Source organism: Xylona heveae, assembly GCF_001619985.1.
Source record: "Xylona heveae TC161 unplaced genomic scaffold L228scaffold_1, whole genome shotgun sequence".
In the NCBI taxonomy this organism is placed as follows: domain Eukaryota; kingdom Fungi; phylum Ascomycota; class Xylonomycetes; order Xylonales; family Xylonaceae; genus Xylona; species Xylona heveae.
The window spans coordinates 2855931-2873535 of NW_017264193.1; the positions used below are offsets into that span (position 1 = coordinate 2855931).

A 17605-nucleotide genomic window follows, 5' to 3' on the forward strand; every position below is an offset into this window, starting at 1 on the left:
TTTCTTTTAGCCCGCACGACGCAATGCAGAGGAAGAGGCAGAAGCAGAAAGAGAACGAGGAGGAGAAGGAGAAGGAGAAGAAGGACGAGACATGAAGAAACGCGATCGAGTCATATCTGTCCGCAGGTCCAGCGAATAGTCATCATCCTCGTGATTGACATCATCATCATTATCATCATCATCATTAGGGATAAAACTGTGCTCGTTGTTATTGTTGTTGTTTTCGTCCGGGAAATCGTAGTCCAGACTTCCCTCAGGCCGATCATCATAGTGATTGAGTTCGGAATCTGCATACATACTCTGGAGTTCAGACACGGGAACATTCACATGCTCTGTTTGAGTCTGGTCATCATCCGCAAAGTGGTCATCGGGGAGAGTAGCAGCGGCGAAGGACTCAAATGGTGCTGTAGCGGGTGAGGCGTCATGTGATTCACGTGCGAAGATATAAAACGGATCGCTGGGCTGAGTGTGTGTAATGATATCGTATCTGTCGTCGGAAGTAAACTGGGGATGCGCTTTTGTGGGAAAGGATGGATTTGGTCTAGTGCGGGTGCCAGGATAATGGCTGGTTTTGATCATATTCGGTGGTGATGTCAATAGTGCAGAAGAATGCGGAGATGAATCGGGATAGACAGGTGGTGCAGGATCAGGTCTAGGGCCAGGGCGAGCACCAGCAGCCGCGGCGATTTCAGACAGTAACAAGTCATGGACTTGACTCTCGTTTGGAGTTGAAAGATTCGAATCGGGGGCACTGTTGAAGCCGTATTCGCTGGTATCGTAATTATTGGATGGAGTTTCACTATCGTGTGCAAGAGCGTTGCGGACTGTGGATGTATAACTTCCTTCGATTGCTGTACTATCCGTACCATCCTCTTCGTCCATATTCGTACATTCTGCTTCAGTAGTACCATCTTCGGACTCGATGTCGTCTTGCAAGCTCGCGGCGCGATGGATAAATTCTGTCTGAAGCTTGCGTAGCCAGGATGCGAGCGCTTTGCCCTCGAGGGGTCCATCCGCAGCCTGCTTTAGAGATTCACGTAGGCTGAGGACCAATTTCTGTCGTCGTGAAAGGTTGAGATCCTTGGCTTTTCTCTTTTGTTTCTCGTTGCGTAAATTCAGGTCTCTGGAAACAGCAGTGGCGACTTCAATAACAGAGGGTGGGAAGTCCATGACTCGGGCTATAGAAAGGCCGTAGTATTTCTCTTGTACGCAGCCGTCTGAGATCTTGTAAAGCATGGTCATCTCATTGGAGTTGGACATCTAAGGGGTTAGTTAGACCGGAAGCCTGGGAAAAGATTGGAACTGGCTTCTTACTTCAACAGCGAGGTGCAGGTTGACAACCCCACTTCGTTCCGCCATGATCGTTGCAAGGTCTCGAAAGTGAGTCACAAACCAGACGACTGCCTGTTATAGTGTCTCAGTATATAAACAAGAGTTATCTTGAAGAAGCATACCATGCTTTCTACTAGGGCTTCTGCAACAGCCAGTGCAATTGCAAGCCCATCACGAGTGCTTGTGCCACGACCGAGCTCATCGATAATGACCCTGCGCTATGATAAGCACAATGTCAGACTTTTGGTAGAAGGAAATTCTGACATGCTTCGCCTGTTGATATTTCTTAAAATGAACGCAGTCTCTCGCATTTCTGCTGAGAAACTGGACATGTTGGCTTCGATGCAATCGTCAATGGAGACTCGTGCGAAGAGTTGGTGAGTGATTGGAAATGATGCGTATTGTGCAGGTACGCTATAGCAATATCAGCAGCGTATAATTTTCAATGTGTGACCAACGCACAAAGAGCCGATTTGTGCCATGACTGTCATCAAAGCTATAGAGCGAATATAGGTACTCTTCCCTGATAGTCATCAGATATCGAAAATTAAGATATATAGAGAAGGCTAATACCACTCATGTTGCAACCTAAGCATTGATACTTGTCAATCACTGTACGGTGTTTAGACGGAGGTGGTTACAAACCTGTGATGATCTGGAAGCGTGACTGCTGGCTTGCATAGACATCATTCGGGATGAATCTTTCCGTGTGTATCTTCTCTCGAATCGCATGTCGTCCGGCCTTGATTGCCAAAGTATCGGTAAGTTCAGGCCGAACTAGGATACCGTCAGCCAGAGAACTGATGCTTAGGAATTGCCCCCATTGTACCATAGTCACTCGTTGCGGAGATATGTGCAAAAGATGCAAGCTTTAAAATTAGCCAAAGTCTGGAAGAGAGGCGCAACAGCGTACCATGTCAAGCATAGCAACGCCTTCGCAAATCTTGAAAAGGCCGGGTATTTCACCATGAACCTTTTCTATGAGCTCCTGTACGGCCGAGTCGCCTGATCCCATCAAGTCAGAAAATTTTCAAAGTATGACAAATAATACTGCTCACTCAATAACAGAACTTCATTGTGGGCATCAACAATCTGTCTTCTCATTAGTGTTTCCTTTTTTTTCACAATCCCTACGCATCGATCGATACTTTCTGGTTAAGTTTCACGAGATCCAAGGTCTGGCATTCATAAAAGTGTTTCTTTTTAAAGACGTTGATAAACACGCTGGGAAAAGCGCGGTCTTCTATATCAGCAGCAGGAAATCGGAGATAGAATTGATGAGCAGTATCATATTTGAGGGTCAATGCGAGATCAAGCTCCTCTGAGATATTTCAGTCCAGACCAATCTGATTGAAATGGAATTGACATTACCTCCTAGAGCGGTGATCATATCATAAACATCGGCACTTGCTTCTTTGTACGTTTGCCGCGCGATATCGAGCAGGCCATTAACACCAGACTGTCATGATTAGCCTATCATCATGCCTGAACGTGGAGTATGCTGGGTAGACAACTCTGACAGCATAAGTTCTTTGGTTTCTCAAATCTAGAGGTTGACGTGCATATGTAATATCATCATTTATCACGGTTTCGATCATTTCCTGCGCCAGGTTTACTTTGGTCGGAGCACAGAGCTTCGCAACTTGTCAATAAAGAGAATCATTCATATTCAGAGGGCAGGCAACTTTTCGTATAGTGGCAACTAGCTCACTTGTTGCTCCTGTGAGCGCTTCAAATATGGGATTTATGCTGAACACGAATTGTTTGAGCATGATTACCATGTTGATTGACTGCTCAATATAGGCCGCTGTGTGTTTTGAGGGTGTTAGAATCAGCTTATAGTATTGTCAGTCTATGCTTTGGCCAGATCCTAGAATGATCATACGGCCGTAAGAAGACGATCACCATCAGGAAGCACTTTGAGAGCTGTGGAAAACATCAGAATTGGCAATTGAACGGGCAAAGTCAAAAGCTGACTGACCTTGTCTGGCAGTATGAAGCATCTGCTCCTTTGACGTAAGCTCTGCTACCGCCTCATACCTCGCCTGAATAGTTTGCTCATCAATTAATGGCTGTAATATGTTATTTTTGAGCAACCTTGCTCCCATCGGAGTCATTGTACTGTTGAGTATGCCAAATAGGCTGTGCTTGGATTTTGCACTTTGGAGATTTTGGGTCAACTCAAGTGCCTGAACAGTCAGGCGGTCGATCATCATTGATCCTTCCGAGGGCTCATATCTCACTCTCAGCGAGTGGGATGGAAATGTAACGGAACGTCCTAGTTCAGTATATCTAAGAGCCTGGGCCCAAGTCAGATCGTAGTATAAATCGCAGGGCGACAGGTGGGCAATGGACGAGAAGGGACTCGATCAATCAGCCATGGACATACAGCTCCAACACTGCAGATTGCAAAGTAGTTGCCTTCAATTGAAAGTTTTATAGCTTCGATATCCTCCTCGAAAGCTACCCTCTGAATATACTCGAGCCCGGTGCTTTGATTCCAGTAATTCCGGTCCAGCAACCGGAAGCTTACATCAGGAAAGTTCTGCTGTATGAGAGGGTAGAGCTTCGATTTCGAAACAGAGGTACCTGGCATCAAAATTTCCACTGGATCGTACACGCTGATCTTATGAAGCGTTCTCACATAGGTTTGGCTGTCGCAGATCTGGCAGAGCACAACCTCTGCAGTAGTAAGGTCCACAAATGCCAAGCCAACAACAGGAGATATACCACGAGATTCACTGATAGTGCAAATTATATCACGAACATTAGGTGCTGCAATGGTCGATGCGGCCGTTCTCGGCCTTCTTCGATTCATTGTCCATGTAGCTCTTCGGGCACTTGGAGGACGTCCGCCGGCATTTGGGACGCCTTGTGTGGTGCGGGAATCCGTACCAAAACTATGGGACGTACTCATTTGGGCAGTAACAAAATTTGAGGAATCAGAAATGAATCCTTCAGATATCTCTTCTCATGAAGAATTGCGCTGCCTGGGTAAACATTTAAGGACGTTGAGACAGTACCTTAAGTTGTGAGAGGAAGATGCTGATCTAAAGTTATCTAATCTAATCGCTTTCGATAACGCGCTGAAATTCATCCACAAAAACTTCTAGGCTTGGACGCTTTCTACTCTCACAACGGCCATTCGGATTGACACCAACAAAGCCCACAATGGCGACCGTACTACCTCCTCCAAATAAGCGGCAGAAGACCGCGGCTGCGCAAAAGGCGCGCGAGCAACAAGAAATCGATGCGATACCTGAAGACCTCGGAAGTGTCCGTGTACAATTCTTTGATCAAGCCACTGGACAGGCCACTGGGCCTCCAGTTTCGGTCTCAGTTGGAGATGCCTCTGTGAAAAACTTGGAACTTCTTCTCAATACATTACAAGGAAATGTCAGTATCCAAGGGATATTATTTCTTCATGACGGATGGCTTATATGTCTATAGGATGAACACGAACGGATACCATATCGATTCACATTTCGCCCAGACTTACAAGATCCCTCGAGTGCAGAGAATGCAGTAGATATTGTATCTCACCTATGGCACTCAATTCTTCGACCCGGTATCAAAACAACTGAAGACACTATAAGTCTCCAATATACCCCACAAGCAGTTTTCCGCGTTCGAGCAGTGTCGCGCTGTTCTGCAGCCATCTCTGGCCATGGAGAAGCAATTCTAGCGACGCAATTCTCTCCCGCATCATCTTCCAAGATGGTGAGTGGCAGTGGAGATGGTACCGCGAGAGTGTGGGACTGTGATACTGGAACGCCTCTGCACACTCTCAAGGGACACACCAGCTGGGTCCTGGCTGTAAGCTGGTCACCAGACAACAGCATGATCGCAACAGGTAGCATGGACAACACAGTCAGACTGTGGGATCCCAAAACCGGAAAACCGTTGGGAGGACCAATGAAGGGCCACAGCAAATGGGTATCAAGCTTAGCATGGGAACCTTATCATCGCCAAGCTCCCGGCCAACCACGACTGGCATCGGCCTCGAAAGACGCCACGGTTCGGATATGGGATGCTGTGTCGAAACGGATAGAAATAGTTCTCAGTGGCCACAAGGGGTCCATATCCTGTGTCAAGTGGGGTGGTCTAGGATTCATTTACACTTCTTCTCATGACCGGACCATCAAAGTCTGGAATGACAAAGATGGGACTTTGGCACACTCGCTCAATGCTCACGCGCACTGGGTTAATCACCTTGCTCTTTCGACCGATTTTGTTCTTCGTACAGCCTACTACGATCACACCGGCAAGGCTCCTGCCACCGATGACGAGAAGGTTGCCAAGGCCAAAGAAAGATTCACCAAGGCCGCCACCATCAACGGGCAATTAATCGAACGCCTTGTGTCTGCCAGTGACGACTTTACGATGTATCTGTGGGAGCCTACCAACTCGACCAAGCCAGTGGCTCGTATGCTTGGACACCAGAAGCAGGTCAACCATGTCACGTTCTCCCCCGATGGACTTTTCATTGCCTCGACAGGATTTGATAATCACGTTAAATTATGGAACTCTCGTGACGGAAAGTAAGTTTGGTTTTTTTTTGTGTCTTTATTTTGCATACGGTCAGAGTACTCATCTCGATTTTTCGTCTCAGGTTCATCACGACACTTCGTGGCCACGTAGCACCCGTATATCAGTGCTGCTTCTCGCCCGACTCGCGGTTACTAGTCAGCGCATCAAAGGACACCACTCTCAAGGTCTGGGACATTCGGACCGGCAAACTGTCAATCGATCTCCCTGGACATCAAGACGAGGTTTATGCTGTCGACTGGAGTCCTGACGGGCAAAGAGTCGGCAGCGGTGGAAAAGACAAGGCCGTCCGGGTGTGGAGAAACTAGGATAGAAGGCATCAAGTCAAGATTATAGAAATATATACCCGTCGTGACTGTCACTATATGTTTGATTATATAATGGAAGTGTTTATCAATAGAGCTTCTCAGTCTGGTTAGCCTCATGCAAATGGCATCATGTTTTACACCCCGCAATCCTTTGTCATGATTCTTCTGTACCAGTACTCTGTACTGTAGTCGACATTTATTCAGGCCAACTATTGTAGCGAGGCAACCGCACGCGACCCCACGAGCCTAGCGATCTGGCAGACCCGAAGCACGAGACGAACAGAACTGGGCAGTGCGCACTGTAACTTACCAAGTTTCTCAGTAACTTCATACTGCATTTACCATCAAACAGCGTGTACTCTGTAGTCTTCTGTCGGAGCTTCTTCCGGGCTCCCCCCGCTAACATTGATCCAGTTTAGCTATACCACTAACTGTGCTTCCCACCCTAATGTCACTCGTATTTCCTTAATATCAATACACCCATCAATTGGTCATAAACAGACAAAGTATAAGTTGTAACAAAGCAATCACTCTCGAGGCTTACCAAAGTAAATCTCACAATTGCCTAGAAAAAGTATAGCTTCCTTCTCTTTTCTTTTTCTCTTTTTCTCTTTCCTTCCCCCCTCCTGTCTCTCCACGGGCGTACCCCTGGACCCCTGTCACGCCAAGGTATTCTGTGCCGTCATACCTTTGACCTCCCCCGCCGTCATTATTTCCCTTTTCCTGTCTTCTTTACCTTGTTTCGTAGGCACTCTGCAAACATGTCGCACAGTATTCTCGTTTGAAACAGTATAGATTCACACAATATGGAGGCTAACCGTAATTCGAGGACATTGATTCTGGTCCTAAGATAATCCTGAAGAGTCGCGGAACGAGAGCACTCGCCGTTACAGCAAGACAAGGGAGCAACGGGAGCAATTATTGGCGCATTGCCCCATGTCGCATTGGCACAAGGCTGCGGCAGACTGCGGGAAATTTGACTGTATTATACTACATATTGTGCTTATCCCACAATGCGTGGTCGATCTGACCGCTGAAGAGCAAGCTACAGCCCTGACAGGGAATTATGGCACCTTATGTCATTGTGCTTGGCATAGCGTAGTAGTGGCATTGTCGCCCCGAGAGCCTTATAGTCGTGAAAGTAGCAATAATGGCTTATTATACTCGTGCGCTCGAATATTATCACGGCCCTCTTTTCCGACTTTTCATTTCTTTGATTCCTTAGATTCCTTATGATACCGTCGCCTTGAAGCTCTTACGGGATTCGCACTTTCAGCCATACCAGGAGACTAGGCAGGTTAGCAGTTCTCCACAACTCGGTATTTTATCGCGCCCGTGGTCAGTGCAGCGGTTGACTCTTCGTTCCCGTTATATATATTGTAGCCTAACCGCCTATCGTGCCTTCAGGACCCGTTCAATTTTACCGTACGATAACTTACCATTCTACCAACTTAGCATTCTGCTCGTGGGCCGCTTGCATTGTACATATCACCTCAATATCTTACACGACACGATCTTGGACATTCCTTGTTTCAGCCTACGAGTTCCTGCGAAAAGGGCTCTAGGACTCAAAACACGAAAGACCGGGAACCCGGGGACCTGGAGGCCCAGCAGCAAAGTCCTCCGCCTCCGACCAAACGCCATTTAGAAGATAGCAATGCTGCTCTTCTCCTCTCATCCGACCAGCACCTTCCATGCAGTCTTCCTCACAGCCATCCTCTATGCCGCGTTGCTTTCGAGCAACGCGCGCGCCGTTGCTGTCGCGAGCACCGTCACCCTGACCGCCTCGACGGTGACAGCCACCGTGAAACCGACGCTCAGCGCGTCGGACGCGCACACGTACAATTCCGACTCGGACTTTAAAAACACCATGCTCGACTCGCAGAATTCGTATCGCTCCGAACATAGCGCGTCGGCGCTGTCATGGAATAACACCCTGGCCCAGACGGCGCAGAAATGGGCCAATAAGTGTCTCTGGAAACACAGTGTACGTTCTGTCTCATTTCTTTCTTTTTTTGTCTCGTCTCTTTTTCATAACCCTTCTTTCCACGTCGCTCTACTGTTGCTTTGTCTGCTTTGCGTCTCGCAAATTCTCGCGACATGTTTACCTATCGACCTGTCGAGCGCCAAAGCAAGCGAGAAAACAAACGGCTACCTGTCTGTCACAATAGCCCATTTGAAACCAAACTGGACTATACCTATACAGCACGACAGGCAAACCAAAGATCAACACAATTACCAAGAGGACAGTCGTAAATATTAGGATATAATACTAATCGAAGGTGGTAATCAGGGCTACGGCGACGGCGAGAACCTCGCCGAAGGATTCGCCAACACGACACTGGCCGTGCAGGCGTGGGCCGATGAGCGCAGCGACTACAACTACAACAAGCCCGGGTTCTCCGAGAAGACGGGCCATTTCACGCAATTAGTCTGGGCGGCAACGAAGTCTGTCGGGTGCGGACGCAAGTCCTGTTCGAGCGGTTCCAAGTCCGACGGTGCCAATGGATGGTAAGATTGTCTTCTTCTCTTTCATGTCCCTTTTATTTCCTTTTATCCTCTCTTTTCGTTTATCCTTTTCTTTTATCCTTTATCCTTGTTCTTTTTCACTTTATCCTTTTTCCTTTTTGCCAATGTTTTTTCCAAGAAATGTCTTTTTTCCTTTTCATTTATCCTTTTCCCTTTCCCCTCCCTTTTACCTACTTCCTTGTCCCTTGTCCTTTTATACTTTTTCCAGTGTCTTGTCAAAAGCGCTCAACCGCATCATCCAAACCCATTTCATCCAAACCCATTTCATCCAAACCCATTTCATCCAAAAGAAAAGCCAAGTCAACAACGAATGAAAGAAAGAGAGAAAGCAAAACCATAAAGCCCATCCACCGCTAACTTCACCTCTTTACTATCCAGGATCATCGTATGCGAATACTGGCCCCCCGGCAACGTCGCAGGGGAATACCAGCAAAACGTACACAAACAATCCAGCAGCAGCAGTAATAGCAACAGTAATAGCCAGCATGTACAAGGCGGCGAAAGCGGCGCCGGCAGCAGAGGCGTATCCTGGGCCGGCCTAGTCGTCGGCCTTGCGGCAATGATGTTGATGAATCAATGACCTGCATACTTGCGTACTTGCATACTTGCATACTTGTATACTTGTTTGGCTTTACGCTTTCCACTTCATGCTTCAGAGTACTCTGTACTGGAGTCCAAGGAAAAAAAAAGAAACGAAAAAAAAGGGGAAGGTGGGATGGTTCGTTACGTTCTGGAATGATACGCAATACCCAATACACAATACCCAATACCCAGTATTCACGAAACGTACCTATACATTTCATTACTTCATTTTCATATTTCATAGTTCATACCTTATACGAAGGTATTCGTATATAGACTACATGTAAGACGACTATATAGTATACAAACATAGTATCCCATTTATCGGGGATAATATACCTAGTATTGTACAATAACTGTTTATAATATATTCATACATTCTTGTTTTCTTTTATCCGGTTTAAGTCCAAAAATCGAAAGTCGTCGACACTAATCAATCGTAAATCTCAATCTCAATCGTAAATCTTAAATTTATCACTTTTTGTAAGTCTTTACACGCTTGCTGCTACATAGTTTGCTGGGGAGAGAGCTGCCCGCTAGAAGGAAGTAGGATATGACCGCTCAACATACGAATAAAAGATCAGCAAGCTAGGTACCCAGCTCGCAACGAGAGAGAGAGAGAGAGAGAGAGAGAGAGAGAGAGAGAGAGAGAGAGAGAGAGGTGGATGAGATGAAATGAGATCCACTGGACGCAAGGCAGGCCCATAAACAGTGGAGATAAGACAGGCCCATCAAGCATTGAAAATAAGGCAAGCAGACATACTACCCAAAGTGAAACAAAGTCTGCTTCTTCTTGCCCTTACGTTTACCTCCACCTCCACCTGCTCCACCCGCTGCTCCGGCTCCATCAGTGTCGAGATCGGCATCAGCAGCGGCTTGCGCATCGCTGGCCCATGCATTCGCAGTGTTGCGGCTAGCGCCAAAGTCGCGTCGCACTGCGCCGGAACCGTATCCGAAAATGGTACTGGTGGGTTTAGCAGCGGCGGGAAGAGCGGGGAACGCATCGGCGCTATTGACGGTGGGAGTGCCGCGCGAAGACGCTTTTGGTGCGGGGCGAGAGTAGGACGATAATGATGATGAGGTTGGCTGAATACCTGCAGGCCCGGAAGGAGTGGCACCGGCCCATGACGGGGCGGTGGTGGACTTTGAGGCACCTGCACGATTGGATGAAGGTGCAGAGGCGGAAGGCAAGGCGGGGAAAGCATTAGCGGCAGAAGAAGAGGTAGCAGAAGAAGAGGAAGGGGAAGCGGCAGTGCCCCAGCTGTTCTGCTTGTTAATGGCCGAGCGCGAAGACTGGGCAGTGGAGGACTTTAGTTTGAGGACTCTGGAGCCGCCGCTTCCGAGCGCAGAGGATGAGGCGCCTGGCAGGATACCGCTGGGGCCTGGAAGTGCGGGGTAGTCTTCGTTGATGGCGCGCCAGTCGCTCCAGGCTTTGAGCAGACCGGTGCGTTTGGAGTCAATTTCGAAAATGTCGGCGAGTTCCTTGACAAGTTTGCCCAGTTCTGAGCTCGAGGTGTCGAATAGAGAGAAGAAGGAGTCAATGAGTTCCGAGGCGGAGATGGAAGAGGAGCGGAACGCGGAGATTTTGTTTCGGAATTGCGATACTTTGGACGGGTCGTTTCGCAACATGGCGGTGGCCCGTTCAGTGACAGCTGCATGTCTCATGCGGCGCGCCTGTTCCTGGGGAGGGAGGTTTTGGAGAGATTGCGAGGGTTGTGAAGAAGATCCGTTGGGTGTATTGTTGTTGTTGATGTTGAGGTTTTGAAGCGCAGGGAAGGAGTCGTCTCGCTGGGCGGTCGTGACGGTTTGAGGAGTGGCAGACTGTGGTGGCGGACGTGCTGCGTAGGCCTCGGTGGATGAGAGCTGGGTGCCAAATGTGGAGGTCGTGACGGACTGAGCGCTCTGAATTGCCCGCTGTCTTTGGAAAGCGATTTCGTCCCTTCGAAGAGGCTGAGCAGTTGACACCGGCAACGCTTCGCTGTTGGGATCCCTCCCTCTGCCCCGGCCTCGTCCCTCTCTTCTGCTCCTGCCATCAAAGTGGTGGGGCGCTCTGAAATCGCCAAAGGTTGATAGGTCCACTCTCCTCGCATCTCTCCGTGCGTCCTTTGACAGTCCATTCGGGTGGGCCTCTAATTGATGCGCTTTGAGGTCCATTTCAGAATCAAAAACTACAAATTTCTTGTCAAGACATTCCTGATCGGGACAGAGGAAATGGTCCTTTTTGAAGTGGAGTTCCAGTGCGTCATAATTGACATAGTATTGGAATCGAAGACCATCCCTCCTGTCGCAGAGGTGACATCTCTCGTGTCGATCGCGGCAATGGGTATAGAGCTCGTCATCCCCGTAAAATCGCATTTTGCAAAATCCACACTCGGGGTGCCCTTTGAACCCACTCTGGTCCGCAGCTCCTGGAACATTGTCACCATGTCTCTCGTGTTTTCGTAGCTCATTGGCCGTGAAGAGCTCATGCTCGTGTGTAAAGACTTTCTTGTTCCTCGTGCAAAGGTCGCTGCGTTTCATCAGCAACTGGACTTCAATCTATTGTCAAAAAAAACTTACCACATGACCTTATGATGCGTACTTTTCACGTGTCGGTGGAGATCTGGCCAGCCCAAGCAAGCAACGTCGCAATCCGGATCAGGGCAGTTGTACCGGAGCAGAAGCACAGTGTCCTCAAAGATTTCGTTCTTTTCATATTTAACTCCCAAAATGTCGTCTGACTTTGCAAAGTCTTTCTCCTCAAACTCCTCGTATCGCTTTGACGGGTGGTCGGTGAAAATGACATAGTCCGCATTAGTCTATGGTCCAGCAGTTTAGCAAAGTAACCCAAGAAATCAATTTTGCCGTTGGGACTATTAGACTGACCCGACAATGAGCGCAAGCCTTTGTTTTGTAGAGAGCACGGAGCCTTAATGCGCAAATATGACAAGTCCGGTGGTTACATGGAGAAACAGCCTGATGGATGACAGGTGAGGCGCAAATGAAGCACACTTCCGAATCATCATCTTCTTCTTCATCAACCTCCGCACCTGCGTCAGCAGGCTTTGCCACTTTCCTGTTGTCCTCTGCTTGTGTGGCGTCTCCCGTCAAGCGCGTGCCAAAATTACCACGAGCACGATGTCCCGGAGCAGCGACTGAATCGGTGGCTGAATTGGGGCCGCGTCCACTGGGACCGCCCTTGCCTCTGCCTCCCCTTCCCCTTCTTTCGCCGCCGCGAGCACCGCCTCGTTGTCCGTCGGCGCGGCCTGCGTTCTGTCCTCCTCTACCTCCTCTGCGAGAGTCCCGGCCGGCTGAGTGACGGGCAGGACCAGTCTCCGCCGACGCCTGCGCTCTTGGTCCGGTAGTGGTTTGCGAATCCATTCGAGAGCTATAGTACGGGGGAAAAAAAAGAATTCTATGTGCGATTTGGGGCGAATGTGCTATTGAGCTCGGGGTGCCGCGGTTCAGCTCCGTATCTGTATGCGCAGTTCAAACAAATAAATGCAAGTAGAGTTTTGGTGGGGCCCAATTTCGCACACCGTTTGGATTTGGCGATGACGGAGTTCCGACTAAATTTAAGCTGCCGCTGAGATTCACCTTGTGTAAACAACTTCTCTAAAGGTAAGGTACGTAGCCGCCTCAGACGGTGGTGACAACATCTAATTAGATCGATTGCCAAAAGAAGAAAGTCCTGAAATTGTATGACTCTACACAATCTGCCGGTAATTTCTTCCGTAAGCCTAGACCACCATGCATTGTCGGTTGTGTGTCAGGTACACAGGCATATCGGCTACTTGGAGATCACTCCCATGTGGATTCTTGTGAGAGCAACAAATTGTATCCTAATTGAGGAAGCTGGTATTTTAGGACAGAATCTGACTCAAGTGCATGCATATCATTCATCTTATTTCGAGGGGAGGTAGGGAAAAAAATCCACCTCTTCATGAAACATAACAAGTACGAAGTAGTAATCACAAGATAATTGCCCTTGCTAAATTGTTTATACGAGGACTATGTCTCGGATGAATAACAATATGATACTTATTTAAAGGATTATCATTGGGACTTTTATTTATCTTTTTGGGAGGATTTTTGGCCCAGATAAATCCTTTAAACCAATCCAAAAAAAATATAAATTATCTCGCATTTTATATCTGGACCTTATCAAGGCAGGAACAACCTTTTTAGCAGATCAGTCTTGATTCGTTAGCAATTCCTAGACAGCTCAAGAAGCCTACAGCATATTTCAATTGAGTGTCTAAAACAATTAAACCTTTGCTGACCATTCATACAATCAATGATCCAGTCAGATCATGCAAATATTCGGTCAATTATTCTACGCAGTACATCGCAGTAATATTGCTGTGGACGAAGGATGCGAAGCGCTCGTAGTGCCTCTGAACCATGGAAAGGTGTCAGAAGTGACTCGCTTAGCTAACCGAAAATAGTCAAAGGGTTGCAGGAATATAAAGTAGATTAGTGAAATACTGTTTGCCTTCGGGCACTTGGTCGTAAGTACACTTGATTTCTGCCTGTCCAGAAATACAGACGCTAATTATGCTCCAGAATTTGAAACGATACAGAGAAGATTAGCATGGCCCCTGCACTAAGGATGACACGCTTCCAGTAAAGAGAGACTCAAGATTTTTTTTTATATTTTATTTTACCTTTGATAGATGGTATCTTCCAATTTTTTTTGGACGCCTTTTTACATTTGGTTTGACTATTTTGGGTCGAAAATAAATGTTCCTCGAGCGGTATTCGAACGCTGCTCCGTCACTGTGCCGGACTATAGAGTACGCCGGAGCGCCTAATCAGTTCGCGACCCTCGGCCGTACAAATCGTGGGGGGTTTGCCTCACGGTCAGCAATACAATAGCAAGCCATAGCAACACAAGCATCATTCGATTCTCGATGGACGTGTAATCATTTGAGTTTCTATCTAAAAGCTCCTGCCTTCAAATCTACATGTGCACTTCATAGATACAGTTATAATGGAAAAAAGCTTTTAGAAAGTCGTTACCAACGCCCGAAAGCGCTGAAATGCCAGAAGACCATACCCGTATATCAAACTTAGAAACACCAACACACCAGGCTATGCATCGATGACGAAATAGGGATTTGACGGTAGAGACGCGCAATCAGATTGCGCTACCAGACAGAAATGAGATAAAAGCAACCTACATCACTGAACAGCCGATGCCGTACATGGCACGTTCAACGCTTCTTCGGACGACGAACCAATCTGCGCGACGCTCGGCGAATTCGTAGACTTCTTCGGGGCGAAAGATTCCGTGAAAGCGGTCTACATCGGCAATTATGGTAGCCATTTCTTTAGCATGGGCAGGATCAATAAGATAGATCTGCGCGAGCTCGCGGAGGGCTTTAAAGTATTCGAGTAACGCCGGGTTTTTCATGGTATAGATATATGAGAAATAGTGATTCATGTCGCTGGAAAGTATATTAATATGAGAGACTAAGAGACTGAGCATTTATGGCGAACGAACCTGATCAGCTTGATAGCACCATCAAGACTGATGCGCTGACGTTTGAGATGTTTGCAAAGCGCCGTAAACAGTCGCAGACCCACTTCTTGATTAAACACCTCGAGCATGTGCTTGTCCGTGCTTCCAACGAGCATTCTAGTATGCGAAGATACTATTTCGACAACCTTTCGAGCCGTTTCAGTCGGGCCAATGTCGACTATCTGATTAGCGGTGTCACTCGTTGCTCCAGGGTTGAAATCAGTGACTATTTGCGTGGTGGCGCAAACATATTCGACCTCGTCGATTAAGACATCGACACCGCGGTTCAGACCGGCAGCGACGCGCTCGTCCAGCATCTGCTCGAACCGCTTCTTCTCCTGGACCGCTGGATCCAAGAAATCGTTGCGATCCGTGAGTTTCATTGCCACAAGTTCTTGCTCGTAGAAGACATCCACCATTTGTTGAATAAGATCGCCGACATTGACCAGCTCAAGAAACATGACAAGAGGAGCCACTCCAGGCTGACTGTGTTCGTTGACGTCGCGAGGATTGTATTTGGTCAAATGATCGAGAGCTTTGTCGAAGCCCGGTCTCATATGTTTAGAGCTGAGTATTTGTAGTAAGAGCACGAAGATAGCTTCACACTGCTCTTTCGCTTCTTCACCTGTCTGTCCGCCGAGACTCACAAACATAGCAACGCGTTCAAGACCAGACTTGGCTGCATGAATAAGGCTGAGCGCAACCTCAATGCTGAAGAGCGATCGGATACCCTCGAGCCTAGAATTCATAATCGCAGCCTTTGCCGCAAGTTCAGTGGTAGGTGCGGCAATCTGTGATAGTCGGACTGGATTGACATTGCTTGCCACACTTGGTGTCGAAGGTCGAGAAGAAGTATCTGAGCCGGCTTTGGTTGGTTCTGACGCCTTTTCCTCAGCTTCAGACTGGGCCGCTTTGTTTGAGGCAAAAGGAGAAGAAATCGGTATTGTAGGTAATGCGTTAACTGGCATCATGACAACTTTCTTAAATGATGTTAAGAAATCGCGTTTATCAACGTGGCGGCTGACGTTGGACATGAAAAATGATTCGGTTGACGCCTCCTCTTCGACAAGCTGCCTTTCCCACTCGCTGACTTTTGCGTCGGATCGAGTCCGGAAAAAATCCAGTTCATCCTGAAGGTAGAGATCAAGATGCGGTTCGAATACTGCAGCAAGAATGGTATGTACGTCTTGACGGAAATGATCCCCAGAGCCCTTGGTGGGATTGACAGACTTTCCGAAATTGATGCTCTGTCCATAGAGTCCCGGAACGGCCTTTAGATACGACTCCAAGTTGGTTGAATGAGCTTCATCAAAGAGGGGTGTGACATATTCAGAAATGACATCTTCTCCAACTCGCTCGAGAAGTGAAAGTAATACATTGACAGAAGACGGGAAGACGCGGTCAATGACATCGCTTTGCTCATTGACAGCAATGGTCAGCCGCGTGAAAAACTCATGCGCGGGACCCAAGTCAATCGTTCCCGGGGCTGCATGCTCTAAGCAGTCCAACGGATTCCCAAGTTTGTCGCGACCCGCTAACAGCGCATGCTTTTGGATAAACAACTCCACAGCAGCCTGACCGCCATTGAGCGTGACAAGAACATGGGCATACCGCTTCATACGTCCATCAACATCTCCAATCTCATAACCTTGTTCAAATTCGCGCAATACAGCACCCTCAAACATTTCTATCATAGCTTCAAGCTTCCCCACTCTATGCTGCCAGCCCTCAGCTGTGTCACTCTTGGAGAATCTCCTTAATTGAGCGAGCATTTGGGCCTGTTGCTCTGGGTCACGGAACGCTTGAAAGACAATGGGGTCGCTGTGACTTTTTGAACGAGCGAGATCCAGATAAAAAGGTGCAATAGCGCCATATATGCGTCCGAATTCTTGTCGAGCAAACCCTCGAATTGACCGGACCCTATCGAAAACACCCAAACATGATTCCAAGTCACTCAATGTCGGACGCCTCCTATGAGTTGCCTTCTGACCGCCGTCACCGGGTAAAACCTCGATTGATTGTCGGGCCATAGCCTCCAAGGACTGTCGATGCTCCTCCTCTGCCGTCGCATCAAATAACGTGATGCTTGGTCTTGAGACATGGCTCAAATTCAAGCTGTCGAGTCCGCCGTTAATACCTTCCAGGCCATCCGCACCGCCGCTGGCACCTGGAATTTCGGCTTTGGACCTGTGTGCTTCGTATCTCTTCCGCATAGAACCTTCCACGCGCTTTCTCGCTTCCAAGTCGCTCCAGCATCCCATCAACCGTAACTTTTGAACCCATCTTGCGTCATCATAGACCATTTCTTGCATGCGCTTAGATGTTTGAGCAAATCGTATTAAATCGGAGGGAGGCAGGAAGTCAATGATCATCGAAATAATCTCTGCATATATCAGCTTCCATGAATGATGACAGTAACTTGTGACCAGCTATTCTAATACTAACCAGCAGGTAAAATTGCCTTTGATGATATGATCTGGGTTACTCGAAGCGGCTGCAGCACATCACGCTTCTCCATCAGCGGAGGGCCACCAACAACGGTGGCCCTCTTGAAAGTAGACATAGCTTCAGATGGGCCAGCCACTGAATGTAATGATGTCCGTTGCCGCCCGATTGAACAGGATTGACAAAATAATTAATGCTGCTTATATGGTAAGAGAAGGTCGTAAATAGAATAGCCAGAGGCAGATTCCAGCTGCACTCATGGATACCATTCCCTAAGATGGATTGTCTTGGTTTCTAGTCACTCGAGCGAGTTACCAGCGGCTTCACATAGTTCGGCCACCTGGGCTTTTTCAGGTTC

At 47.9% G+C, this 17605-nt stretch overlaps 5 protein-coding genes across 5 annotated transcripts; 2 read left to right on the forward strand and 3 right to left on the reverse strand.

Annotated features, from left to right (window-relative positions):
• Positions 1–6: 6 nt before the first annotated feature.
• On the reverse strand, positions 7–4150 carry L228DRAFT_279991 (hypothetical protein; the record flags this gene model as incomplete). The annotated part of the gene is made up of 15 exons (XM_018335746.1): positions 7–1260; positions 1315–1404; positions 1455–1545; positions 1597–1746; positions 1795–1855; positions 1978–2109; positions 2162–2201; positions 2246–2337; positions 2391–2424; positions 2481–2653; positions 2704–2791; positions 3111–3167; positions 3218–3258; positions 3314–3632; positions 3722–4150. 15 exons carry the CDS (start codon positions 4148–4150, stop codon positions 7–9), a joined length of 3051 nt encoding a protein of 1016 aa, XP_018192396.1.
• Positions 4151–4479: 329 nt separating this feature from the next.
• L228DRAFT_226667 (WD40 repeat-like protein) lies at positions 4480–6332 on the forward strand. Its single transcript, XM_018330430.1, has 3 exons — positions 4480–4728; positions 4783–5873; positions 5945–6332. The coding sequence occupies exons 1-3, from the start codon at positions 4504–4506 to the stop codon at positions 6186–6188; spliced, it is 1560 nt and encodes a 519-aa protein (XP_018192397.1). The 5' UTR covers positions 4480–4503; the 3' UTR covers positions 6189–6332.
• A 1035-nt stretch (positions 6333–7367) lies between these two features.
• On the forward strand, positions 7368–9619 carry L228DRAFT_243368 (PR-1-like protein). Its single transcript, XM_018331672.1, has 4 exons — positions 7368–7526; positions 7596–8175; positions 8482–8699; positions 9096–9619. The coding sequence occupies exons 2-4, from the start codon at positions 7846–7848 to the stop codon at positions 9295–9297; spliced, it is 750 nt and encodes a 249-aa protein (XP_018192398.1). The 5' UTR covers positions 7368–7526; positions 7596–7845; the 3' UTR covers positions 9298–9619.
• A 282-nt stretch (positions 9620–9901) lies between these two features.
• Positions 9902–12905, reverse strand: L228DRAFT_258209 (hypothetical protein). Its single transcript, XM_018334061.1, has 3 exons — positions 12165–12905; positions 11859–12097; positions 9902–11808 (listed from the first exon to the last, which is right to left on the reverse strand). Exons 1-3 carry the CDS (start codon positions 12657–12659, stop codon positions 10062–10064), a joined length of 2481 nt encoding a protein of 826 aa, XP_018192399.1. The 5' UTR covers positions 12660–12905; the 3' UTR covers positions 9902–10061.
• Positions 12906–14187: 1282 nt separating this feature from the next.
• Positions 14188–17538, reverse strand: L228DRAFT_217075 (secretion pathway protein Sls2/Rcy1). Its single transcript, XM_018330141.1, has 3 exons — positions 17248–17538; positions 14785–17185; positions 14188–14728 (listed from the first exon to the last, which is right to left on the reverse strand). The coding sequence occupies exons 1-3, from the start codon at positions 17363–17365 to the stop codon at positions 14458–14460; spliced, it is 2790 nt and encodes a 929-aa protein (XP_018192400.1). The 5' UTR covers positions 17366–17538; the 3' UTR covers positions 14188–14457.
• Positions 17539–17605: the final 67 nt, after the last annotated feature.

Bases quoted from the DNA above. Each gene is read 5' to 3' on its own strand.
- L228DRAFT_217075 (XM_018330141.1), bottom strand. From the start codon at position 17,365: ATGTCTACTTTCAAGAGGGCCACCGTTGTTGGTGGCCCTCCGCTGATG. The intron at 17,186-17,247 runs GTTAGTATTAGA...TGATATATGCAG, and splicing joins AAAGGCAATTTTACCTGCTG to AGATTATTTCGATGATCATT. The intron at 14,729-14,784 runs GTTCGTTCGCCA...TATACTTTCCAG, and splicing joins GGTGCTATCAAGCTGATCAG to CGACATGAATCACTATTTCT.
- L228DRAFT_226667 (XM_018330430.1), top strand. From the start codon at position 4,504: ATGGCGACCGTACTACCTCCTCCAAATAAGCGGCAGAAGACCGCGGCT. The intron at 4,729-4,782 runs GTCAGTATCCAA...ATATGTCTATAG, and splicing joins TCAATACATTACAAGGAAAT to GATGAACACGAACGGATACC. The intron at 5,874-5,944 runs GTAAGTTTGGTT...TTTTCGTCTCAG, and splicing joins TGGAACTCTCGTGACGGAAA to GTTCATCACGACACTTCGTG.
- L228DRAFT_243368 (XM_018331672.1), top strand. From the start codon at position 7,846: ATGCTGCTCTTCTCCTCTCATCCGACCAGCACCTTCCATGCAGTCTTC. The intron at 8,176-8,481 runs GTACGTTCTGTC...GGTGGTAATCAG, and splicing joins AGTGTCTCTGGAAACACAGT to GGCTACGGCGACGGCGAGAA. The intron at 8,700-9,095 runs GTAAGATTGTCT...TTTACTATCCAG, and splicing joins TCCGACGGTGCCAATGGATG to GATCATCGTATGCGAATACT.
- L228DRAFT_258209 (XM_018334061.1), bottom strand. From the start codon at position 12,659: ATGGATTCGCAAACCACTACCGGACCAAGAGCGCAGGCGTCGGCGGAG. The intron at 12,098-12,164 runs GTCAGTCTAATA...GCTGGACCATAG, and splicing joins AGGCTTGCGCTCATTGTCGG to ACTAATGCGGACTATGTCAT. The intron at 11,809-11,858 runs GTAAGTTTTTTT...GATGAAACGCAG, and splicing joins ACGCATCATAAGGTCATGTG to CGACCTTTGCACGAGGAACA.